Below are 27,457 nucleotides of genomic sequence, written 5' to 3' on the forward strand. Positions count from 1 at the left end.
AATTGAAGCAGCAGACAAAAAAAAATCCTTTAGTGGCTCAACAATTAGAAAATGGCAGAGAATGTATGAAAGTCAGTAATGCAGCATGTCACCAGCTCCATACAAATATGAGAATATGACACATTCTCAGCAAGGTCCCATTCATTAACCACTTCCTGTCACAATAACATTGCAAAACAGACAGTAACTGCTCTAGAGCTCTCACACAGTATTAAATGATATGGTAAAGACAGACACTGTGCTGAAAAAGCAGTTTATTTGCATTTCTACATATCCCTGCATTGAGAGTGAAGGAGTGTCATGTTTTTATCTATCTTGGAAAAATTACAGAACCACTAAGTGTGATTTCTTTATATTTAATCCAATGTAACTCATGACCATAAATTAAAGGAAAACCAAAGAGACCTCATACAGTAAGATAAGATGGAGAAACCACAATTATTCTCAATAGTTTTTTACAGGCAGTATATAAAAACTCTATTTTATTTTGATGGCCCACCTGCTTTCAAATCAGGCTTACCTGCCTTCTGAAGTTCTGTCCTCGTCCAAAGGCATCAAGGATCTCACGTTCATAGAATTTTTCTTGAAATTTACTCTCAAGAAAAACTGAAAGTTCTTCAGAACATATGCCTAAAAAATGTCTCACAGTCAACAGATCATCCATTAGCAGGGCATGTGTGCTGTTTTAGCTATCTACAGACACCACTGACAGACAACTTAATATCCAGAGACACGACTTGCTTTTGTAATTTCCTAGCAAATTAAGAAAATAAGCAAGCAAAATGGCATCAAAAGATGACAAAGATGGGCTCACACCTGGCAACTTTACTTCTGCTTGGACTAACATCCTCGTATCAATAAAGGTAGATGTCTGTCAGTTATTTTGTTGTCGGCAAGCATAAATAAATGACACCATTACCAACCATACAATATAGTCCTTAAAATGTGTATAGCAAGGGATCCCCTTTCGCTCCCATTAGCAGCACTATGAGGACAGCTGAAATGGAGTGACTTGCAGCTGCATAATTAGAAGAGACAAAGGTTCTAAAGGATGCTATCAAGGTTCCAGTTTCATCGGGTTTTTTGATGGGTTAGTTTTCTTCAGAAATACCATTATATTCCATTGTCTGACATGGATACAAAGACTCTTCTTCAGTGCTGGTATCTCCCAGTTCTATAGAAGGAGAAAACTGAAAATCTACATTCTAATTCCAACACTCGACAAGCCTATGACAAACATTTCCTGATTTGGTCACATAGAGCTCAGCATCTGTCCTCACGTGGAAACAGCACATCACCACTTAAAAGTAACTGTCAATAATTTTAGTGTTCTCTACTAAGTACACATTTAGTGGTATAAGACTTTCAGGAACATTTTTTAAATAGAGAATACAAAAGTGGTCCTAGTAGGATTCTGTAGATTTAAAAACCTGTAGATTTAAAAACCAAAGTTGAGAAGTGCTGACAGCTCTCATATGACATAGCTTCATTTGAGTTACACATATTAAAGCAGGAGTGATACTGGGAGCCCCCACAGTGGGTCTGACTTCCAGGAGAAAGTGGGGACTAACATATAAAAAACATCTACAGCAGCCCAGAGAAGTTTAACTGATCAATGACTGAAACACACACTGCTTCACAATATTTATTACAATCTATTGCCTTAGATAAACTTGCTGTATGGTTAGTAAACAAAAAACATATTATCAGAACCAAGGGGGGGGGGGGGGAGGGGGAAATTGCATCACAAACCACACATCTGTAAATGGTACGCAATGGAGGTGAACAGAGGCACAACCTTGACCGTGAAAGTAAGAGTACAATGAAGATCCTCACATGTGAATACAGCTGTCCTGGTAGCAGATGATGAAAGTAAATAAAAATCAGTCAAGAGCACTAAACATAAGATAGGTAAAAATCAGGGCACTATTGTTCTATCTGCATACAAAGAACACAGGACCTTTTTAAATACACTTCTTTAATTCTCAATGACCTGTGTAAACAACTTTCCCAAATATTCTTCCCTCTGTACCTGAACTAGCATATAAAGATCTATACAGAATGTGCAAATCCAATATAAGTACTTTTAGGCTCTCTTCTTCAAATAGAAGAAATACAAGGTTAAAAAACATTCACACCACAGATTCCCTCTACCCAGCCTCTGCAGAAAGACATCTCTAGCAACACTGCCCAAGACATCCAAGCACAGAAGTAGCAAAACACTGGACCAAGAAATCCATAAGAATTAATGGCAAACAATAAATACAAACACATATGTAAAGGGACAAAATAAGCAGGTCTCAAAGGAAACTACTAACATTGGCACATGAAAGTAGATTAGGAATTGTCAGCCTATAGCAGATCTGTTCCTAAAAAACACTCGCATAACAATGGCTTAAGTAAACGTATTATGTTAACAGAGAATTACACCTTAGGCAGACAAGCTTTAATCATCTATTTGTTCATTAAGAGGCAATATCTGGTAGTTACATGCCATGCTCCATACTATTTAATAATTACATATTTATAAATATTGTTAAACCAAGATAATAGGAGTCATAGCCAGCTGCTGGGTTATTTGCTACTGCTGCCTTTTCATTACCACTGCATAGATTCTTTCTGTACCAATCAAATGTTTTAATATCCCTCATACCAATCTGCTATAGATTAAAGTTCGTGGAAAAATAAGTTAGACAAAAATATTACTGCCTACAAGGAATATGGTACAATCTAGTTTTCATAGTTAAGACTTCTGCCCCAAAAGTAACTTACAAATAGTAACAGGCTGAGCAGAACACAGTTTCAGAGTATATAAAACAGAGAGATGCTGAAATAGTCCAAATTTCACTTCAATACTGGAAAGCGAACCAGAGACCGAAGAACTTTACATATACAGATCTGAAGTGTAGTCTAGAAGCTCAAACAATAACTACAGTTCACTCCCTCCAGAAGTTGCTTTACAGAGTGTTCTTCACTTTTTGGTACGAGTGCCAATGTGAATTTCTTAGAACAGTCTCTGAGCTTCCACTCATGCTAAGAGTGAACGTATTCAGTGCAAACAACACAAGAGTTATTTCAATTTACAGCTCTCAAATTAAAGAAAGAAAAAAATAGCTTAATAATGGCATCTACCTTTTGACTACCTCCTGTGGAATTTCTACTTACAAGAAGGTCAGGTGTTAACACCGAAGATCAATAAAAGGATTCATTTGGCCAGCATTTAAACATTCCCATTACAGAGATGAAAGTCAAATTATATTTTTTTAAGTCTAGAAATAGGCACCAAAGCCTTCTCTACACCAAACACCTGGTGATCTCCACACAACACTGATACAGCTGCAGAGACTTTAAAGGAATTTTCTTTTTGGAAAGAACTATTTACATACAAGGCTAAATCGCAATGTTGTTGCCCTATGGAGGTTAAATTGTACAGTAAAATTTGATTTGTGGTGAAGGCTCAACTGTTGTCTAACAACTCGTTCACAAGGTTGGAGTGCAATACAAAACTCATTACAAAAATCAGTTTCTATTCTTCATCCGAGTACTACGAGGTTCAGTGTAGTTGCCAGCACTATAATAACACGGCTAAAGTAACTTTCTAATAAGTTGGTATTGCCAGAGAGGTACAGTCAGTCCACAGTTACAGTTGACTTCTACCTAGTATAAGAGAACATAGCAACAGGCCTCAAAACTCTCAGAGGCATCAATTTCTTACGTCGTCCATTCTGGATTTCATATGAATGTTGGGATTATGGACCATGACAAGGTCAGGTGTCTAACGTGTTGACTTCTTTGGAGCAGAAATAATGCACAACTATTGCATTGGGGTATCGAGCAAACGCACTGTGAAGAGACGGAACACAAAAATTAATTGCCAATACAAACTATTAGTTTTCAGTATTGAAACAATAACATCCAAGTTGCTTGAGAATCACAAAACAATGCTTACATGAAAGTGACACTTTTTAGTTTAAATTACAGCCTGAATGTATTCCTGAGAAAACCAGACAAAACAGTTCTACGGAATTGGTAAAAGTATCATAAAAAAAAAAAGAAATCTATTTTTATTAATACAGGCACACTACTTGGAAGTCAATGGTAAAAAAAACAGGTGTAATACTGGTTCGAATGACCTTTGAAGCATTGATAAATTTAACAGAATTAGAAAAATCCTAGATAACTAAAACAATACTGCATATACAAATTTAAATTCTGATGCTAGATGCTACACACTAACAGCAAAAAATTTGAATATGCATAGCAGTAAGCATATTCAGACTTATGTTCATTAAAATGTTTTAGAAAAAAAACCTTTCGCTGTTATTCTGAATGCTACTGATATCTCAGAAGGGTTCACATCAACAAGAGAAACAATAAATAAGCTAGTCATGTGCCATTTCACTAGAGTTCAGAGAGGAAAAAGTGTAAATAAAATTTGTATTCTATATCAACCCATAATTACCTACTAGGAATGGGAAAAAAAGTAATTGACATCGAAGTATCAAGTGTATTAGTTCTACTTTTAGATGTCCTAAGATAATTAGGCTACAAAATGTAGATCAGCCAGGGAACCACAAAGTCATCAGATATCAAAAACTATTACACATCTATCTTAAGTTTGAGATTCTTTTTATTGTCCTTCTTATTTCTACTTAAGAAGCAGAGAGTAGACAGTGTTCATAGAAAATTTTCCACGTTCAGTATGAAAAGTTATTTTCTGCCTTCTAGAGTTGTGAAGTAGGAATTCTTAGGAGTTTCTGAAGGGATTTTACCTTGTCCAAAGCAGGATTAAACTCCCGCAATAAACTTCACTGGCTAAAGCTTTGACATTCTCCCAGCCACTCAGTTGAGCCATATAAAGCCCAATTCAAACACTCTTCCAATTTCACCCTCATAATACTGTTCTCCCCGTGTACGTATACACACTCAGTGTTTTGTAAATTCTTAGTTTATGTGTACAAGATTCATTTTTTATTCTGTTTCCCAAGCTTTAAGGCACATGCTTTCTCACCTGTTACCTATCTTTTTTTTACATACAGTGCACACCTTCTCCTCTGTAATAATGCACTTCACTTGCTGATGCAAGATCCGCTCTTCCTGGACCTAGAGAAGTGTTAGAGAAAAAAAACCAAAAACAATGCCACATCACATCTCCCTTCTAATCCAATGAAACTGAAACCTATTATAACATTTCATTTACAGTGGCTCTATCTACATTAGCAAGTTGTATAGCACAAAAGAAGCATGTCAATAGAGCACAGTGGGTGGTTTTGAACACCCAGCACTTTCAACTAGTCTAGTCCATAGACCAGGGCATTTTAACCACTAAGGGGTGTTCAGGTAAAGTTATGAAGTGCATCATCTGGTTTAGTTTATTTGAAAGAAATCCAGTCCATGCTCTCCAAGATCATTTTGCAATGCACACCAGAGCACCGTGAGTTCAGAGACCTGCAGCAAAAGTACACACCTCATCCAAACTAAAAAAATGTACTTTCCATCTCCAGATAAGGGGAAAATCAATCTACTTGACACACATCTACTAACTGCACTACAGCACCATCTAGAGGACACGTTCCATATTAGGAACAGTTAATTTAAATGTTGAACATCGGTTTTAAAACACCATTCCCATAAATGACAAGTGGTGGGTAGTTACCCTCAGAAATTCAGCATGGAGAAGATTCTTCAGGACTTGATTAAATCTCTTTTTCTGGGCATTTTCTTCAAGTACTTTCTCTAAGAAGATCCGAATCTCACTAATCTGAGTATTTGCTGGGAGTAGGTTTATTGCCTGGATCAAAATGCACTTAGTTAGGAAAAATTTAAAAAGAACAAAATACAATAGGAATTGACACATTTAGCTTGACACTGTTAAAATCTGTTCACTTGCTTACCCCAGTACCTTCTGCCAACAGGATGAACTCAGTACTGACAAGTCTTTCTTACCTTGGTGGTATCCAGTTTGCTGTGATGCAGTTCCAAAACCTGCAGAGCAGCCTGTAGATTGGCTTGAGGCTCCAGCACCTCCATCTTGATTGGTCCCAGACAATGAACGCTAGGTGGGGAAAGATACATCCGGAGCAGTGACAGATAGACCTGTTGCACACAAAAGGAAAACTCTGCACACTTGCACCATTGACAGTACTAGTGGAACCCAGCAATGGTACTAGTAAGTTATACCCATGCCATTCAAAATTCTGAAGTGCTCATTTAAACAGTTTTATCTTAAAACAACAAAAACTGAAAAGTATCAATGATGTTCAAGGCCTTTTAAGACTTGCATTTTATACTAAAGCTTTTCTATAAAACTAGTTTTAATCATACCACTCTCATTTTATATAACTATTAATCTTCAGAAACCAACACTTCGCTGATTTTTAACATTAACTTTTCTGCAGAAGTATGTGAACACACTATTTTGTTTCCTGAATTCCACCACAACTTTAGCTACAGAATATATGTGCAATTCTAGTGATACACCAACAAAAAAACAAATTTTAAAAAAGAAAAGAAATTTTAAAAACAGTCATTTATTATTTGGTAAATTCCAAGAGCTTATGCGTAGGTTCTTGTCCACCTACACAAATCCTGAAAAAGTCTATACAGAGCAAAGACTATAAAACCCCAGACATGGCATGAATAGTCTAACACATCCTTACTGAAAATGAAGGCTGCAAAGATGAAGCTACTTACATCTTTGTTGCCATCTTTGTTTCTGTCGTAATGTTTATGGCAGTAGCTAGAACAGAGAAGAAAGAAGTGAAATTCAGGTACAGTTTTAGAGACCAGAGAATCAGTCTGCAGAAATTAACATTTAAAAGCTTTGATTACTTATGTCATCCAAGTTAGGGAACAGTACATCCAATTTTGATTCACTGACCAAGCTGCACAACAAAATTACACCATTTACTCTGTATTACAATGCTGAAAAAAATTGAGGTTTTGCACAACTCTCTCAGTTCCAATCAACTAAAAAGCTTTCATGCAGAAACTAAACCAAACTGATCTGTGTAAAAACAAGGAGAAAAAGATGTCTCAAATCAACACATGATAGCATAAAAATATGTACAAATAAGTCTAATTGTTGTACCTGTATAACAAAGAAAAGCTGTTTATTAGTGTATACCACATACCAGGGTGAAAAGTCCTCTAACATGCATTTGCTGAAACTAGGTTTAAAAGAAGCTATATTGAACAGGCCCCAATATTCAGACACACCTGCCAGTATCAGTTAAATTCTATTTTCACCTAAGCACTTCAGATCCACTCAGAAGGTTCCCTGACAGGATATATCTAGCAAAATGCCGTGTCTTTACTAGAGAGAATCCTGCTAACTGAAGAGCTTAACTTTCCACCTGGGCTAATGAATGTGTCTCGGCAGAGAAATGAAGGAAAAGAACATACAGAAGTCCACAAGCTAAGGATGAGTGGAAACAAAGAACTCATTGATGACAGTCATATTGATCTAAAGGCCAATGACAGCAGAGCATGAAAGTTAAGCTTCAAGGATTAAGCCTTAAGGATTCAGCATCATCGTCTGTAATTAAACACAGATACCTGGAAGAGCCTAAAAGTCAAAAAAACATGGAAAGCCAGAAGATCCCAATGCTCCACATATAGCAACGTTTCACTACATATCCTATCCACAGGGCAGTGAGTAAAAAAAAAAAAGTTTCTTACTTTTCAGCCATGTTGGTATCCTTCAAAATATGAACATATATAAACAGAGCTTGCTCATGCTTCCCCATGCGACCCAAGAGCAGAGCACGTTCTTCTAGGAGACCTAGTGGCAGCAATGAAAGATTAGTCAATAGCTACACAGACAAATGACAACATAAGCTCCATTGGTGACAAGACGAACAGAAAGCACTATAGTTTGAGCACAGGTTAAACTTACACTGAGACTCTTAAGTCTACTTCATGCTGGTCTCAGTAACTTTTTATGAATTCTTAAGTAACCTTAAGATACAACAAACTTCACATCTGTTGAGCAATTCAGGCTCATCAAAAAGTTGAGCCCAATTTTAAGTGATGAGAAACATCACAAGGTCTTGGGCTAACAGTTACAGAAATCCTGCAGAAACTGGTACGCCTAACTGTGCCAGCAAAAAGAGTATACAGATGTGTGGCCTGCAACTACACATACAGCGATCTTTTCTGTTTGTAGTTACCAAAATTCTACTGTAAGTGAAGAGCTTTTGCTGTACAACGTCATAAGCTAGGGTTTAGTTAACCTATGGAAACTGAACTCACCATCAAAGGGGAAGTCACTAATTAGTCGACTAGGTTCATACCAGCTAGACTTCTCCAGAAAAAGTAGAAGCTTTTTCCGGTAATCCCCCAAGTCTCCTCCTTCCTCCCCAGCAGGCACTGGAGTTTTATCTAATACATAAGAAAACAAAACAAGCTATGGTAAGACATCCATTTCACTACCACACAAGATAAACAAATCATTATGAGGAGGAACTAAAAGCTGATGAAAATGTTATACGGGCTGGGATTCTGGTACACCTGACTCCCCAAAACACATCAAGTGGCTTGTTAAAAAAAGACTCAATTATTGAAGACCCTTCCCTACCCTTAATATGTAGAATTCAGGGAGCAGTAACTGTCATTACACTTAATCATAAACAAAGCGCCATTCCGTCCCTTGAGATGGCTAGGGAGGCAGTAAACTAGACTTCCATACAAATCCACAACTTCTGTTGTGCCAGTTCCTTATCACTTGGGATATGTTCTTCTGGATACGAACAGGGAAGGCTTAAAGCATTACACTGTGAAGGCTCCCCTGTGCTGTCCCACTCCCCGGGTTTTCCCACCAGAAAAGGCTATACACACCTGCAGGGAAAGAACGGAGATATTCTTTCATTAAGCCCTGCACTTTCTCACAGTACAGCTGGATCAGACAGTTGTGGAAGTCTGCACCAGTTTCTTCCCAGACATGAATGATGTGTTCCTGTAAATACGCGTTCAGGTTCAGTTATAGAAACTTCCTCTGGAAAGTAATTTGTACTGAATGTAATACACTATTAGAGATTGAGCTCTTACCAGATAAGGAATAGTCAAGCTTTTAAAATTTTCTATCAAAAAACTAAGCACTTTATCTCGTGGTAAAGCTTCCACTTCAGGGAGGTCTTCTGTAAATATCTGTTAAACAAAATTTTATTCACAGAATGGTAAACTATTTCTTTTTAAATTTAAGTATCACAGTGCATTTTTCTCTGAGGCACTAAAGCCCATCATATTATCACATATGTCCAAAGATAAGCAGAAGAAAGAAAACAACTTGGGCAGCTTCTTTAGACACTCAGAAACTACCTCTCACATCTGAAAGGAATTAACAAACATCCCCACTTCTGCCTTAGTTAACACTCTTCTTTTACAGTGCTTAACACTTCCCAAGTATAGATAGTCAGTTCTATATCAAAGAGGAAAGGGAGAATAAGAAAGGCAAATTAACATTTTACATTTAAATATTCAACGAGGCTCCTTTGCAAGAAGTATGGCATCAATAACATTAAATGTTGTATCAAAGGTTCTTAGCTACTTATTACAAGATAAAGTATTCCAAGAATGGAAAAGCATAAGAAAAACTAAAAGACTGTCCTGTTCTTTCTACTGCTGATCTTACCATGGTATTGAACATACAAATTACCATTTAATTGGACTTAACATTAATACACGGCTTCTTACATTGAGTTCTCCTAACTCCATATACCAAGAATCTCAATATCAAGGTGCCCATTTCAACCATACTTACCTTCAGTCCATCTTCAGGAAAATCTCTTAGCACCCAGACAGAGTAGGAAAATACCAAGTGCAAGTTTTCTGTGCCTGGAATACAAAAAGCAGCACTTCTCAATGTTAAAATTCCACATATCTATTTACTCACAATACAAACAGATACTTGCAAAGTTTAATTACAGGAAGAATCAGGTTCAGATTTTTTCCCCACTCAATTTAAGTAAATCACACGCTCCAGGCTAAAGTCACAATTTCATTACTTTGCAAACATAATTCTTGTTCCTTTTTAGAATCAACTCAAATTCTAAGAGCTACCAAACATAAGCAATTCAGACCAAAACCAAGCTCAGTTGTTTTTATCAGATTCCAAAAGTCTTCCCTTAGAATTTTTTTTCTTAGGGTAAAAAAAAAAAAAACTTGTGCTTTCACTTGTGCGATTTCCTTCAGTCCATTTCCAGCCTGTCAGTCTAATGACTTCTATAGCAAAGGGTCAAATACAAATATTTCAGAACAAGTAGTAAAGCATCATAGGACTGAAATAACTGGCATAACTACATGCCAGGTAATAACTTTTCAGTGTATCAAGGCAGAATGGGTAGTGTAGTTAAATATACACACACAAAGTATTACATTTCTGCCACTTACTTGAGGGGGGGGGGGGGGAAGGCTGAAGCTACAAGTGACATTTGCATCAAACATTCAATGTATTAACAATAGTAAACGTTCTAGATGGTTTCCACTGTATTCCCTTACTCCAAAGTGAACGGACCAAATATTCTTTATCAGTTTTACAGGGTTGAGCAAGAAGCACACAGGAAAACTGATTTTCAGGAGGTCCTGAAACACCAGCAAAACTCCAGAATACTAAAACAAATCTTGCAAGCCACCAAGATTTTAGAAAAGTATTCCAGTATTCCAACAGTAAACTTGGGTAATTATAAACCATCATTTTCAGGTAAAACAAGTGAAAACTGACGTAGGTCAATCAACACGAATTTATCAAGATGACAGTACCATTTTTTAATTAAGATTAGAAGTTTTTGTAAACCTGCAAGCTAAACATAACATACTGACTTCTATAAGATGAGTCACATTACCAAATGACACCCATAAGAAGTGTAAGAGAGACACAAGGCACAAACAGGAAAGGTCTCAATATTATTGTAAGTAATATATCATCATTGAATAAACATATTGCTAACAGAAGCCAACAGGAGTTCTTAAGAGAAGTAATTGTGAAAAAGAAAAGTCAAACTTAGCCAACAGTGTAAGGCTACGCAGGACATGAAAATGTATTTCCCTCATAAACTACTCACTACCTAACTAGTAGTGTGATAACACTTAAAAGAGTTGTGCATTTAGAAATAAATAATACTATTGGATGTGAGTGGACTATTAGAAGTAACAAAACCAAAAAAAGGGAGTTCACAATGAACAGTCAACTAAGCAAGTTCCTACCATGATGCTGTGACCAGCAACTATAACTGTTTGGTCATAATCTAGATCTAAGTATACACAGAAAACAACAACTTCATATAAGAGTCTTCTTCTCAGGAAAGATACTACAAGACCCAACAACTGGAAGTTACACTTGTAGCTGGAAACCCTAACCCAGAAGTTAGGCTATCCTTTAGTGAGTGATAGTAAGTCATCACTGGAGGAAAACCCAAAACACTATGGCATATTTTCTATCGATGGATTTTTTTTTTTTACCAGAAACGACTGTTTTCCAATAAGACAGTCAAGTTTCAACAAGATGCTTGTGAACTAATTCAAGAAACCAGACAAGATGACAAAGATACCCTTTAGCTTCATAAGTCTCTAGCAAGTTGCTAAACAGTAGAATAGCCACTAAGGCAAACAAGAGCAACACCTTCACAAAAACAATGTTTTCCTTCACACTCACCCAAATGCTGCAGATATTGCACTGTCCTCTCATGACCCTTCAAAGGTGAGTTGGCTTTCTTTGATTGATCCACAAGTACCTGTAATGCTTTCAGAAAAAAAAAAAGGCTGATTCCTTTGTAACCACAAGTATCATTCCACATTTTTCCTGTTCTGCTACCAGAAACAAAATAAAGTTTTGTTTTAAACACACAGCCCAAACAGACAACAGGAAGAAAGACCAATTTAATCACAAGACAGACGCAGAAACTAAGTCTCTTCAGAATACTGTCTGCTCACTGAAGACAAATTAAAACTTAATATTAGAAATACATGCTCCTATACATTCTCCTCTCCTCACCCCAAACTCATACTTACCTTTCTCATGCAGACCTTTCTTTTCATACAGTATTATCAGCTCACTATATTTGTGTGCCTTCTTTAGTACATGCTCACTCTCCTCAATATGGCAGTGATTGTTCTCCAAACGTAGTAATGGTGCCACCAGTGCTACATTCGTCTGCAAGCAAAAAGGGAACGCTTAAATATGTGCACCTCCTAAGCTGACAGAACAAAACATGAGATGAAATAGAGGAAAAAAAATAAAAGTCTTATAGCATAAGAAATGCTAGTTTAACACCTTAGATCAAAGCCCATCTTCATTTTCCTGATTCATTGGGACAGAAAGAAAACAATTTATCAGAGCCATCGCCACCTTCCAGAAGAGGTCAGCTTTGAAAAATATTGTTGACAGCAAACGTCATACTTTCCTGCACTTAACAGTAAAAAGCAACACAAAAACCATTCATTGGAACTTCAAAATATAGTCAAATCCACGTTCTTTTGACAGACGATGACCAGAAACTGACACATCAGCTTTATTCCATGAAACAGCTTGATGACCAATGAGGAAACTAGCTAATACTAAAGTTTCATGCAGAAGTTAGTCAGTTGTGTGAGAAATTCTGAATTAGCTCCTTATCTTCCTCCTCAAACATTGCAGCCTGAAATTCCAAAAAATTTTGCACAGTAAAGAAAAAGTCTCTAGGTTAGGCGGAAACTCACATGGAGGTAACACTTTAACAGGGTGGTATCAATGATTTGTAGCAGCTTCTTTTTGGATTTGATAGTGGGTGTTCCTTCCATGAGTGGTGAAGTACTGGACTGATGGTCAGAATCATTTAGCTTCTTCACCAGCTGACTTCTTTTCTGCAGGACATCCAAATGAAATTTTAACAGGAAAAGGCCATGGATTTCTCCATCTCAACTCAGCAAATACAACCCACCAAGCAAAAAGACTGAATTTAAACAATTTAATTACTTATTTTAATCAATTCTTTCCTAAAGAATTTTCATTGTTACTAACTATTCAACACATCAGCTTTCCAACCACATTCAGGTGTATCCATTTGTTTTTCAAATTTATAGTTTTGCAGTATGTCCAAAGCCTTGAGAAAACAGTCGGAAGGAAACCGTTAACCTGAACAAAGCCACTTCAGAGAAGTCAGGAGACATTTAAAACATCTGAAAAACAATTTACGTTTTGAACTAGTAGGCAAAAAAGTTATCCTCCTTCAGACACAAGCTTCCTTTTAATCCAGTAAAAACGGCAACAGAACAATTCAGATTCCAGTTACAACAAAATAAACAGCACAGGAACTTATAGTACCCACTACCTTCTGTTCCTCCTTTTACTGCATGCCTTTGCTGTCTCTCCTGGATAGAATGCCCTCCACAATAGTCACCAAATGAAAAAAAAAAAAAAGATCAACAGCTCAAGTCCTCTTCAGAAGGTTACTAGAAATAAAATACCGGACTTGTACTGAAATCTGGTCCATGAGTAAGTTTTATCCAGTCCTCTCAAAATTCACATGAGCTATTTCCCACGTATCTGTGGGGTACCTCACATCTTCCAGTTCCCCTGCTTTCTCAAAGTTTCCAGTCAAGAAGACAGCACATTAAAGCTAGCACGACAGAGCTGGAGTTGGCATACTGCTTACTGCACAAAGTTTAACGAACAAAGTAGGCTAAAACTGAATAACCCTGCTCTAAAAATAGATATAGAAGCACTCACTTGAGTTAGGTAGTCTATCAGAGCTAAGTGTGCCTTCTCCAGCTCTGCACCAGACAGCCCTGGCAGGGGGTTGGGATACTGTAGCTGTTTCCTGTAATCTGTGGGCAGGAGGTCAGGATACAGACCCATCACATGAGTGGGATCTAAGCAAAAAATAACTAATATTAGTAACCATTCATAACACTATTTTTGCAGACTCTCTAATGTACATAACCTTTGAGCAAGCTTAGCTTGCCATCAGAGCTGTTTGTAGTCAACTTGTATGTCCACAAGATTCCAGAGAACAGAATTTACTTGTTACAGAAAAGAAGCCACAAGGCAAAAGAAGCAAGAGAAAGGCTGTTTCAAAGTCCAGGCAAAAGTTCCAATCTCTGCCCTTGGCGCTTCTGGAGGACAAGCCATTATTACAGTCCTCTTACTGCACTTCTTGCAGTATCTAAGTATTAACAACTCTGACAGCAGCACAGGATTTCTAGGAACAAGCAATGTTTTAAGAAAAGATTTACTGTGCTTTTGAAACAAGAATTGAATAGCACCAGCTGTAACAAATGAGAACCTGTTTTCAGAGTTTAAGCAAATTCAACATTACTGTCCTCTAAGTTAAGTTTCATGTATTTTGTGTTCTCAGTCCTTTTTGTTCATTGTAGTTTTCTAAAGTAAATATGACATTAAGTGTAACCAAATAAAAGTTCTAGGTTTAAATGTACAAAGGATGTGCTGTCACCAACAAAAGGATCTCAGTCTTATTCTACACTATTACTATATTATTCTACAGTGCAGTACAATCTTCAGGTGTTCTTCCAATAAACCTAGTAGGTACCAGAGGAATAGCATCAGAGACTAGTTTGACTACCAAAACCACAGAAAAATTTCCTGGCTTCAGTAGCTTGGTCCATTAAACAGCAAACAGGGTTAAGGATTTAGCAAATCTACAGATATTCCTTATTCTTCCCTGAAGTTCCAAGCAGGCTCTTGGTAGTCGCTGAAACCCTGCATTTCAAGGGTCAGTGTATTTGCCATGCACACTGTAAAATTAGCCTACAATCAAATATATTCTGCACAAAGGGCAAATTCCTTATTTACTCACTGTCTTAAGTTAATTAAGTACTATACCAGTTTCATTAAAAAAGCTAAATACCTGCCTAGTCTATTTGCTGTTCACAGGAGACTGGACTCCACAGGACACCCATTTTAAAAAAAACAGAACACAAACAACCCCCTCCCTCCCAAAAGTTTATGAGCTTCATTTCATTCCTCCTAACCCAGGTATCTCAACGCCAACCCAAACATTTACCTGTACCAAGCTTGGCAAAAACTTGCATGGATTCATCAAAGCGCTTCTGGCAGAAGAGGTTGAAGGCAAAGAGGTTCTTTATGTGGTGAATTTGTTGCTGCTTCTCACTATCTGAATCATCTTTCATTTCCTACACACATGCAAAATTAACAAACATTAAAAACTCTTGGGCCTCATAAATGAGAATGAAACACTACAGAAATAACAGGAGTACCCTTCAGAGACAGTAAGAAGAAAAAGGATAATCTTCCGAAGTGGACACCTCTGATAGTGATTCTCAGATGCTATGCTTATTGTGTCTCTGAGATAACCTGGAGGGTTTGAAAGCTACCTCTTATCTAAATACCTGCACTATCAAATCAACTGCCTTTGCTTTTGTTTTTTCGAAATTTTTTTTCAAAACATAGTTCAAGGGAAGTTCCCAGACACCAGAAAACATTAAAACAGTAATAACAATATAATTAAATGTACTGCTTCAACATCTAAGAAATTTTTACATTTCAGGGATAATACTGTGGGCCATTACAAAAAGTCTAGGTCATTTAACAAAAAATGCACAACTCCAAGCAAGACTGTTTACAAGCAGTCTGAAGAAGGTAATCAATTAAACACTAAGAGAGATCATCTTTCACATACAAGATGATATTTCAACATCTACCGCAATAGACCAACATGGTGAGGCAGCAGCACAAAACTAAACCTTAGGTCAAAAAATGCTAGAGTTTACCAGTTTCTACCAAATGGACAGCAGTAGAAAGGTTAAACTCTCTAGGCTAGCTACAGTCAAGAAGGAGACAAACACCCTCTTGTGCACTTTTTGCACAAGTGCATCCAGTGCAAACCCACAGGTTTTTGAGTACTTACTGCCAACTGCAAAGCCAACTCAAACTGTTTGTCCTGCAGAAGCTGCTGGATCTGTGTGGCTATGGACACCGGAATGAGCCGCCAAACAAAGTGATTACTTGCCACATATATAATATTTGTGCTGCAAACAAGACAAAAACATCAGTTACTAGGTTCCAGCACTCAGCAAGGTACAATATCCTTATCTGAAAAAAACCAGCTCTGGTTAATACACACATGGATCAATCAGAGACAAGGGTAACTTCAGCAATATTGCAAAGAAGAAAGAAGAATCTCTCCAGTGATCAGAAACTACTAAAGACACTCAACTGTATCATTTACTCCCCAAGGCATGGCCTCCACCCATCTGTTCATAAAAAACAGTAGATTGCTTTAAGGCTACTTATGCCAAGGAAGCATGAGAAGCTTTTCCTCTCCCAGTTTTTCAGAGTGCTACCTTACACTCAGATAACACAACAAAAGTGATGATCAGTTATACTCAATACCCTCCAGACGTGATGAAACGTGGTCTTTGCAGCTCAATACTCTGTACCAGCAGCCGGGGTTCGAAAGTACGGATCTCCACATACCGTGGCAGAACAGCAATGATATATGGAGGCTGGTGTTCTATTAGTGAAACAAGTGAAAAAAGTTTATTGTTCTCAAATACGCCTTGAAACAAGCCATGATTTAAAGTATGGCTTCTTTTCAATATTTTTTTCCCCTTGAAACGTGTCCCTTTTTTGCTTATTGAAAGCAATGCCCAACACTAACAGCAATTTGTTAATAGACTACTACGAGGCTTTGTGTCCATTTTGCAACATAAGGAATTTCTGTGGCGCTCAGGTACCAAGAAGTACAATATTGCTTTAACACACCACCTTCCACTTCAAATCTCGTCCCTTTACAAAAGATATGCAATATACCTATTTTCTGAGGAGGAGACAGGCAGACAGAATAGAAACAAAGGGGAACAAACAAAATTAAACACAAGAAATCTACCACACTGAAGAGTAAAATTTGAAAAACTTTAGAAAGTATCACACTCCAAATCCAGATAGTTTCTAACTACCAAGAACATCACAATTTTGTCATATACAAAGCAGTAAGGAAGCAAATTCATTTACATTACTGGTAATTCTCACCCATGGCTATAGGAATATCTGTCCAATTCAAGGCACATTTCTGCGTACAGACTCCTTCTTCATTGAGCACAACTGTTAGATCATCTTGGCCAACTGCAACTTTTCCATCTGCTACAGGAGCTACCAAAGGTTCTAGCTGCTTCCCTGTGGGAAACAGTTCTTTGATGGATCCTTTCCCATCCACCTAGGATAATAAGGAAAATAAAAACCCCTGCTTTTGAGAAAAACCTTAAGTTCAAAGCTGATAAGAGAAAAGCCAAAAACTGCACAGGGGGATTTACAACCCAGACTTACCACTAACAGGATAAGTGCAATTTTACAAAGAAAAAATAAAATTTTCTGCACATCATAACTTGTCTTGCTTATATATCATTTGGAAATAAAGAATTAATACTTTTATGCCTGAGATGATGTATTTCTGTTACTACAAAAGTAGCGGGGAACATATTTCACACAGATTTAGAAAACACATAGCAGAGAAGCAACATCAGTTAAATGTCAAAACATTTGCTGCAACTAGAGGATTTCACTTCAGCCAAAATTTTAATATGTTTTTATTCTGGCATGAGTGAGCACTGCCATATAAAAAAAACAAACCAAAAGTCAAGCAACCTGCCCAGCCTTCTTCCCTGCCCTGCTGTACAGGGAACTGATTCCACCCCAAAAAAAAAAAAAAAAAAAAAAAAAAATCCACCAAAGAGCTGTTTCATGAGCTGATCTAACAACCCACTGCCACTAAAACGGAGAATCATTCTCCTTCAGCTCCACCTACATGTATACCTGGTGCTTCCCTTGCATTACAGCTCAAGCGTTCTTATAAATCTATAGCTAACCAGCAAAATACAATATCATAAAAACACGAGTATTTTTTCTGCCTGTTTAGTGAAATGAAGCCATTCAAGGATGAGTCAGTCAAGCACCAGAGTCAACCCCCCAGAGCAAACACCCGGATAGCAAGTCCCCACTCTGGTTGCTTGAGCAGCTGCAAAACTACTTGTATCACTAGAAGGGCAGGAATCAACATCTAGGAGACGACTACAGAAAGGCATAACTTTCGTGAGCAGTGTCAGTTTGCAGTGACTGTAAAATTTACTGTGCAGTTTTCCTTTCAACAGCAATAAACAGAAAATTGCTTCCTGAAAAAACATTAGTTTAAAAGGACAGATATAGACTGTCCTTTCCAAAAACACATAGAGCAAGAATATCAGATGCTGTTTTTCATTAACATCTGTTATCTAAACCCATGAGCACAGGAGCAGCTCCCATAGTGTCATCTGTTATCCAAGCCTTCTTGAACACTATTCCAAGCCCTAGTCTTACCCGTATAAGGTAATAGTCCCTCTTGAAGCCTACACAGATAGAGTTTTCACACCATGCCATAGACTTGGGTACATCAGGTACGCTGAAGTCTCCCTAAGGAAAACAGGTTAAAAAAGCTGTTACAAGAGAAAAGCAAAAGTCAGATCTGGCAACACAGAGTTTAACAGGCACCACTGTTGTTGACACCATATTCCCCTCCACACAAGCCCAACTTGTGCTGGTCAAGGAATTCAACTATTCAAGTATTCAACTAAAACGCTAGATTCATGCACAGTACAGACGTGCTACAAGTTAACTGGTAACTTCATAGAAGAGCAGCCTAGCTGAACAATTCCTGAAAAAAACTGGGTAGAAGTGGACACAATTCCAAACTGTTATTGTTTGGTACACATTTACAAAGGCTGCACACTAATACATTTCACTGACTTACAAATGTACGACAAACAATGTTAAAATATGGAACACAGTCTTCGATTTAACTTATGAAACTATTAAAGCTATTAATCGTCATTTCAAACATCTATTTTCAACTTTTATCTGCTGCTTTATTGTTAAATCACTGCAGAACAACAGAGTCAGAGCTCTGAAAGTCAGCTGTGCCTCTGAGTAATAGTGTAGTACTATATGCAATAACTGCATAGTACGTAATAATGAGCAACTACACTCCCTATTAAGGCATGCTAGACTACAGAAACAATACAACTTACCTGTAGTTCATGGAACTCTCTGTCTTTCCAAAAATAAAGCTGTAGCTTCTTCCGCACTGCCACGCACATTCTCAGCACCTCTTCTCCTGTATCTGACTGCTGTGAAAACAGACAGGCCTAACTCATGGGCACTCATAAACTAAGAGACAAGTAGGACAATACAAGGCCAAAAGAATCCTCGGTCTAAAGCAAAGCTGTCAGCTGAAGAGCAGCTTTGTTCATCCATGTCAGAAGGGCATTCCCTAAACAAGGAAGCACAGAGAGAAGGGGGGCGGGATACTTAAAAATAGATCTTGGCAGGGATTGTGACACCAAGAAAGTACAAAGAAAAAAGAAAAAGAGATCACCAAAGACACACACAAAGTGAACATAAGCAGAGAGCTATCAACCCAGTCCTGAAGACTAGGATAAGTAGCTTCAACTCTACGCAGTATAGGAAAGGGAAGAGAATGAAACAATGTAAAGAACGGGTTATATAACCCTTCTGACAGATAAAAACATTAATAGTTGCTTAATATTCTAGCCTCTTGGGAAGTTTCCTGACAAGAAACATTAGCAAAGCTAAGTGCCTGTAGACACATACAATAAGCAACTTTGGAATGACTGATTTAAAGGTGCCTTGAAAGACATCACTAATTTTAACACCTAGAAAATTCTAAGTACTTATAGAGATAAAATGTGATGAAGAGCACTAAGTCATCTCTTCTGGTTATGAATAAGGTTCCTGAATGACATGGGTAGGCTGAGAAACTCACTTGGTTAGAAATGAATCACTTGAAGAACCACAGCATACGCACAGAGGATTGCCATACCTTATGAAACCATTTTATGCCTTAAATCTACCACAACTGCCGTTGGACTCCTTGGACCAATACAGTTTAACAGAAACAAAAAATGTAATAAAAATTGATGTAGATGCTTGGTGAAGGGAACCACTGTGAGCTAGAATATTGACAGTTTAAGAGAAGGAAATGGCTTTTATATTGACGTGGATCTTTCAAAGAAGGTCATCAAAATTACTACAGGATGAAAATGCCTTGAAGTTTTGTATAGGAAGGTTAAAGGCTACAATCACCACAGGCACAAGAAGGTATCTTATGAAGCACAGGAAGAATAGTAAGGTTACTATATTTAATATTGTTGCCTTCAGCAAAGCTGCAACATCCAGTAGGTACTAATTCCAAAAAGCACTAGTATCCAGGCAACCTCCATGAAACAGAAATTTTTAAAAGCTAATCCACACAGCAACATTAAAAAGTTAACCTTATTACAAACGCTAAGGACATTAGTGCCATTGTGTCCCTCCTCTTACCTGAAGATCACAAGTGAAGAGAGATGCACCTTTTGCTTTGGAAACCGTGGTGATTTGTTGAAACGTCAACAGGTCATGGACATAAATATTATTTTCTGTTTTAAACAAAATTCCAGTTATTATTCAATATTTAATACATGTAGAGCTCATTGCTAATTCAAATAGACTATCATGTTTTAAGTTTACATAAAAAGAAGAACTTGCAGAACTCAGAGCTGCAAGAAAGGAAAAGGAATGTTTTCCCAAAAGCTGAAAAGAAAGTGCTAAAGCTTATACAATTACAAGACAGTAAATACAGAAAAGACTACTAACACCAGTGTTCTTAAAATTACATGAAGGAACTGAGAACATGTGCCAACCAAGTAGAAGGAGTGGAAGGGACAGGAAGCAGGCCAGAGCAGACCAAGTTCATGATGGAAGACTGTAGGAACAAAGACCATTTTGAACTGTCTCCTGAAATAAGTGGAAAGTGAACAGCTGCAAATGGAGGGTACTGTGGTCAAGTTTTTGTACGCACGAGGACGCAGGCAGCAGAAATCTACGCAAGCTGGAACTGGAAGAGCTGGGACTTGGAAGTTATAAAGAAGAAAGTAGCAACATAAGCAAAAAAAATCCATAGGAAGATCCGAAGATTAAACAAATCTAGCCAGAGACAAGGCAAATTAGATCTTCTACAAGATGGTAAAAGATTACCATCTGCATATAAATTGAATTTATTGTAACACATCAACAGTGAGCTTCATACATCAAGTTAAGTTTGGACAGAAATCTTAGCCGTTACCATACAGTGCACACATACACACACAAGTATGCATATACGTGCCAATACAAATAATATATTTATATACACACACACTTCAGTGCACATACATATTTTTCATTTTTAATTACAAAACCTAGCGTTAATTCTTTGTCCTCCAAGCTGACTCATAAGATGCAAAACTGCTTCTCAATCTATGCTGCACAACACCTTCCTCTGCAAACAGAAAAAGCCTAAATCCTACACAATGACTTTTCAACAACCAGACCAATATGTAGGTTTGCAGGAAGGGTGCCACACTCAGCCAAGTAACTGCATTGAGAAAGGTTTATTCAAAATTAAAACATTTTCTTCACTTACCTAATAGACTGACCAGAATTTTAAACTGAGAAACAACATGAATCTGAAAGAAAGAATTCTATTAGTGACTCCATTCATAAACCAAACCTTTGAATATATTAGTGACTCCATGCATAAACTAAACCTTTGAATGAGGCTTGATTATAGATAGTTTAAGAAAATGCATCTTAATATACTCTCAAAATAATGAAAACAGCAAGGCAGCTATCTATGCACAACCTTCCTCCAGCTGTTACAACCCTTTTCACTTACACCCACTTTTTACAAGCTAGCACACACAGCTTGCAACCTAAGCTGGTAAAAAAATGTTCTAAGTGGTATGTTACTAAGACAGAAGCACTTTTAAAGGATATGTAGAATGCTGCTGCAAGAGTATGCATAATCTTTGAGGTAAGTGCTTATATTGATATTTGGCAATGAGCCAAAGTTCTCCAACAAAAACGCCACCAAAAAAAGACCCAGTAGTAAGACTGGCAGTAGATAATCAGTTACCTTAGTTCTAAATTCCAAATAAGAAGAATTACACTCACATTCCTATAGTGTTGCATCCAAGACTCAAATTATATATTGCAGTCTGTTGGTGTATTACTGTTACTATTATAAATATTCTCAGTCAGAGCAGCTGAAGATCTACTGCAAACAGCAGCATTTCCATAAAAGCCAAAAATAAACCTGTAAATTCCAATTCTTCGCTTTCTGCTTTAGCAATCAAACCAAGCTTATTCTTGTTATGGAAAGAGTGGGCAAAAATACCAGGCTATGCCACTTCTAGAAGAATCTATACTTAGGGGGACATTTTTTTTGTTAAGCTTAGCAGTTATTGCAGAAGTATATTTGATTATTTCATTTCTTGGCTGAAAACACTATGGAAAACTGTCTTTACATTAAAAAAATGTTATTTCCTACCTGCTGAATCTTTTTCGAGAAGTTCTTGTTGGACTTCTCTAGTGTCACTTCAAACCTATTGCAACCTACAAAAAAAGATTCAAAAAGGTATGTAAACCGAAGTTGCCCTTAAATTTATGGCTGAATATATCTTACACTAAATAGATTACAAAGTATTATGATACCAAACTTGGCCACTTAACACCAGAAGAATGACTCTTCTAACATACCCGTGCTATGATTTAATTAACAGCTAAATACATTTAAAATTTAAATTATACTTCTTGCACCCATCCAAAGACTTCATCAATATTTACATTTTTGCCTTGCTGGAATTTTAGATTACAAGAAGTATGTTTAAGTATTTTGAAACCCAGAGACAAAGATACCCATAAAGAGTTTATCCACATCAATCATATCTCAGCAATTTAAATTTCTAGGGAGCATATCACTGCAAAGTGGACAAAGAATAAACACTACACCACAAGGGTTTAAAAGGAGTTTTAGGGATAAAGACTTACAGACACTTTCTGATGACATAACCTCTCCTGGCATTGATGCAAAAAAGGGGGAGAAATTTACCACATGAGATAAGACACTAGCAACTCAAGACTAGCATGTTCTGCCTGGTATAGACAGCCTACAAGTTTCAGAAAAAGTAAGCTGAATTGAGTCTTTAGAATCCAAGTAGCTACAAATAAACATCTTTCCAAGACATAACAAACCTGGAGACAGATGTTTGTTTTCTTTCCTGTCTCATACTATACTACATTGCTATGTTCAATAGCATCAGTTTCTACATAACTGCAAATAATGCGAAATACAAATCTGTTCAGTGAAAATCTATGTTAAATTAGCCAAAAACAGTTCTATTTGTGGTATCTGCAGAGCAGACTATGAACACTTATGACTGTGAAAGAGGCAGGGGGAAGAGCAAATACATTACAGAACTAGTTAGGAGGTATGCCACTTCCCCATTTCTTAACGCTCACAGACACACTGGAAAAAGTTGCTCTTTCACCCAGTCCTTCATTAACAGAAAACAAACATGAAACCTCTGGCAAACAGCATCCTGCACTGCTGTGTACACTGTATTCTCCAAAACTGCACTAATTTAACAGAAATTAAAACACATGGAGACTTGATACAAAACTTACTTTAAAACAGAAAAAAGGCTGATACTATTTGCTATCTTTCTTGCACATCTGATAAATGGTATGTACAATTTCACCAAAGACCCCACGCAAATATTCATTAACTCTATTTAGGAAAAAATAAGCAATTAAACATACTTGTGTTAAAATCACTACAACCACTCAAAGTGCAGGAAATAAAAACAACACAATCAACTTTTTGTACTAAAATCAGCTTACCTATGTCTTTCTTGATCCTGTAAAGAAGAAGATGCCCTTGTTTGGTACCAACAAGGAGCCATTCCTCTACAAAGAGGGTAGAGAAAGACATAAATTAGTTTGAAAAAGATTGCCCTTCCCAGCCAAGTTACATGTATCAGAACATTTGAAAACTTGTTTCAAATACCAAAGAGGGTGTTCTGCGGCAGCTATATGCATGTCTATAACTTCTCTGGTCCAAGTGCTCAGAAGTAGCTCTCATTGACTGGAGAGGGTGGCCAAAGATCAAGCAGTAAACCAGCAAGTAAAGCCTAGACATCACATCCTACTTGTAATGGATTGCTTCTTTACCTTTGTATAAACATCTTTGGGGCAGTCAAAAAAGGCAACAGTCTGTTCTTCAGACATTATTATCTCCTAGAGAGGAACAGTACTACATAACGGGAAGAACTGTCAGGAAGGAAAACAAGGAGTTCTATGTGGGTTTGTTTTTCTGCAGTTGTTTGGGTTTTTTTGAATTGTCACATTTTTATAAGACCTCTCAGCTATGCCCAGAAACACAACAGCAGCTTTGCTTAAATAGCATTTGAATTCCTTAGAAGACCAACAGTCATCTAAGATCTAAAAGAGACCCTTTTTATAAACAAGCTCTGCATCAAAGACTCTTCCTACTTACAGCATTTATAGCATATAAAATGCACAGAATTTTTATTAGGTCATGAAATATGACTGAAATTCTTCCTCTTTGCTGAAGATCATACAGGAAAGCAGCATACACAAATATTTTTTCCTACATCTAGTACTCCTTCATTAGCAAAAATACTTGTAATAAAATCTTGTTTCCTACAAGACCTTTTTTCCACTGTTCTGCACAAATATTGTAGAGACGGAGTTCCACCTCTTTTTACACAACCACAGTCACATGCCTGTAGGTTTAGGGTTATTTCTACTTCAGCAAAACAAACACTTCCAAAGCGATAAAAGACAAAAGCCTCAAGCAGGAATAAACTATCTTCACATCTTCTCTACTACATAACTAGAATAAACAACCCATTGTTTAAATGTGGCACTGCTATTCAGGTTATAATTTTGTTCTCCAGGGGTCACAGTTACACAGGGTCTGAGGTTTTTCACTTGCTAATTTTGTGCATCTGATGGAAACTGTCGGATCAGTCTGAAAAGCCTTATCACTTCCTACAACTACCTGAAAGAAGGTTGTGGAGAGGTGGGTGCTGGTCTCTTCTCCAGAGTGACAGGCGATAGCAGAAGGGGTAATGGCCAGAAGCTATGCCAGGGGAGGTTCAGATTGGACATTAGGAAAAAAATTTTCACTGAAAGGGCCATTAGGCACTGGAACGGGCTGCCCAGGGAGCTGCTTGAGTCACCATCCCTAGAGATACTTTAAAGATGGCTAGATAAGGTACTTAAGGATATGGTTTAGTGGCAGATAGGTATAGTTGGACTCGATGATCACAGAATTCTAGATTAGTTTGGGTTAGAAGAGTCCTTTAAAGAGCATCCAGTTCCAACCCCCCTGCCATGGACAGGGACATGTCTCACCAGACCAAGCTGCCTAAGGCTCCATCCAACCTGGCCTTGAACACCTCCAGGAATGGGGCAGCCACAACTTCCCTGGGCAACCTGTGCCAGTGCCTCACCACCCTCATCGTGAAGGAATTCCTCCTTATGTCTAGTCTAAATCTGCCCCTCTCCAGTTTATAGCCATTGCCCCTAGTCCTATGACTACAAACCTTTGTAAACAGTCCCTCCCCAGAGGTGTTTTCCAGCCCGGTGATTCTACGGTTATGAGAGACAGTACAACCACTTCACCAAACCCCGTCTGGTGTCCCCAAAAGCACGACCTACATCGCTCCGCCATTAACACAGGCAACCCGACCGGGAATCCAAGACTCGAACATACTGCCGGCTTTACAAGATAAATCTTAGCCAAACTTAGGGAACGCTTTCTAGCGAGGGCCGGGCTGAGCCGACCGGCGGCTGCGGCACCGGACATCGGCCCCAGCCCCACGCCCTGATCCAGAGGAGCGGCCGGGCTGCGGCACGGCTGCTCCCCCCCCTCGCCTCACCCCAGGCCGCCAGGCAGTCGATCTGCAGCGGCAGCTTCTCTAGGATTGGAACGTGCTCGAAGGCGTCGTGCATGATGGCGGCGGCGGTGACTCCTGCGGGCTCGGTGAACCGAGTGGAGGCCGCCCCGGTGCTGAGGCGGAACGGCCCCGCCTCGCCGCCTTCCAGCAGCCCCCGCGCCCGCCACGCCACGCCTCCTGTGGAGGCCACGCCCCCAAGTGGCGGTCTCGCATCCTTCTTGTGGTCCCGCCCCCTCGGGTGGCTCTGCATCCTTAGTGGCCACGCCCCTCAGTGTGACCACACCCCCTCGGTTGACCACGCCCCCGCCCGCAGACTAATACGCGGCCGCTGTGCCCACATGGAGGCGCCTTCTCGGCTCGGGGAAGCCCGAAGGGCTCGTCCTCACGCCGGTGTGGCCCTTGTACACCTTCACAGAACCCCAGCTTTTATAACACATTCGTTTCGCCTTCCCGCAATAATGTCAGTGTGGGAGGCGTCGGATTGGCGTTTTTTGGCATGAACCATCTCACAAGGAAAGTCACCCGTGTACAGAAAGCACACTGACTGTGCCTTTGACACAGTCCCCCACAACATCCTTCTCTCTAAACTGGAGAGATGTGGATTTGATAGGTGGACAGTTCAGTGGATAAGAAATTGGTTGGATGTTCATATTCAAAGAGTGGATAAGAAATTGGTTGGATGTTCATATTCAAAGAGTAGGTCAATAGCTCAATGTCCAGATGGAGATCCGTGACAAGTGGTGTTCCTCGGGAGTCCGTACTGGGACCAGTGCTATTACATATGTTCATCAATGATATAGACAATGAGATCGAGTGCACCCTCAGCAAGTTTGCAGGTGACACCGAGCTGAGTGGTGCAGATGCCACACTGGAAGGACGGGATGTCATCCAGAGGGACCCAGACAGACTGGAGAAGTGGGCCTGTGTGAATCTCATGAGGTGCCACAAGGCCAAGTGCAAGGTCCTACACCTGGGTTGGGGCAATCCAAGGTTTCAATACTGGATGAGGGATGACGTGATTGAGAACAGCCCTGGAGAGAAGGACTTGGGAGTGCTGGTCAATGAGAGGCTCGACATGAGCCAGCAATGTGCACTTGCAGCCCAGAAAGCCAACTGTGTCCCGGGCCGCATCAAAAGAAGCGTGGCCAGCAGGTCGAGGGAGGGGATTCTGCCCCTCTCTTCCTCTCCTGTGAGACCTCACCTGGAGTATTTTGTCTAGTTCTGGAATCCTCAACATAAGAAGGATATGGAGCTGTTGGAACGGGTCCACAGAAGGGCTACAAAGATGATCAGAAGGCTGGAGCACTTCCCATATGAGGACAGGCTGAGAGAGTTGGGCTTGTTCAGCCTGAAGAAGAGAAGGCTCCAAGGAATCTTATAGCGACTGTCCAGTGCCTGAAAGGGCTACAAGAAAGCTGGGGAGGGGGGACAAAGGCCTGTAGTGACAGGACAAGGGGGAACGGGTATAAACTGGAGAGGGGCAGATTTAGACTAGACATAAGGAGGAATTTCTTCACTATGAGAGTGGTGAGGCACTGGAACAGGTTGCCCAGGGAAGCTGTGGATGCCCCATCCCTGGAGGTGTTCAAGGACAGGTTGGATGGGGCCTTGGGCAGCCTAGTCCGGTGGGAGGTGTCCCTGCCCATGGTAGCGGGGTTGGAACTGGGTGCTC

The 27,457-nt window shown here is 38.9% G+C and overlaps 1 protein-coding gene across 3 annotated transcripts; it reads right to left on the reverse strand.

Moving 5' to 3' along the window:
- Positions 1-1,728: 1,728 nt before the first annotated feature.
- Positions 1,729-25,957, reverse strand: VPS39 (VPS39 subunit of HOPS complex). 3 transcript variants are annotated; one of them, XM_054067224.1, is made up of 26 exons: positions 25,768-25,957; positions 23,702-23,767; positions 22,850-22,876; positions 22,350-22,414; positions 21,444-21,486; positions 20,324-20,418; positions 19,012-19,107; positions 18,305-18,397; positions 16,985-17,168; positions 16,346-16,466; positions 15,861-15,981; positions 14,997-15,126; positions 13,703-13,845; positions 12,694-12,837; positions 12,007-12,148; positions 11,651-11,737; positions 9,761-9,834; positions 9,049-9,147; positions 8,839-8,956; positions 8,254-8,382; positions 7,681-7,783; positions 6,694-6,739; positions 5,947-6,096; positions 5,657-5,791; positions 5,012-5,103; positions 1,729-3,843 (listed from the first exon to the last, which is right to left on the reverse strand). In XM_054067224.1, the coding sequence occupies exons 1-26, from the start codon at positions 25,838-25,840 to the stop codon at positions 3,768-3,770; spliced, it is 2,652 nt and encodes an 883-aa protein (XP_053923199.1). In that variant the 5' UTR covers positions 25,841-25,957; the 3' UTR covers positions 1,729-3,767. The 3 variants fall into 3 exon arrangements, with proteins under 3 accessions (XP_053923199.1, XP_053923198.1, XP_053923200.1); XM_054067223.1 differs by having other exon boundaries at positions 19,012-19,110; XM_054067225.1 differs by lacking the exon at positions 22,850-22,876 and having other exon boundaries at positions 19,012-19,110; positions 25,768-25,956.
- Positions 25,958-27,457: the final 1,500 nt, after the last annotated feature.

This window comes from Cuculus canorus, chromosome 5 (assembly GCF_017976375.1).
Source record: "Cuculus canorus isolate bCucCan1 chromosome 5, bCucCan1.pri, whole genome shotgun sequence".
In the NCBI taxonomy this organism is placed as follows: Eukaryota; Metazoa; Chordata; class Aves; order Cuculiformes; family Cuculidae; genus Cuculus; species Cuculus canorus.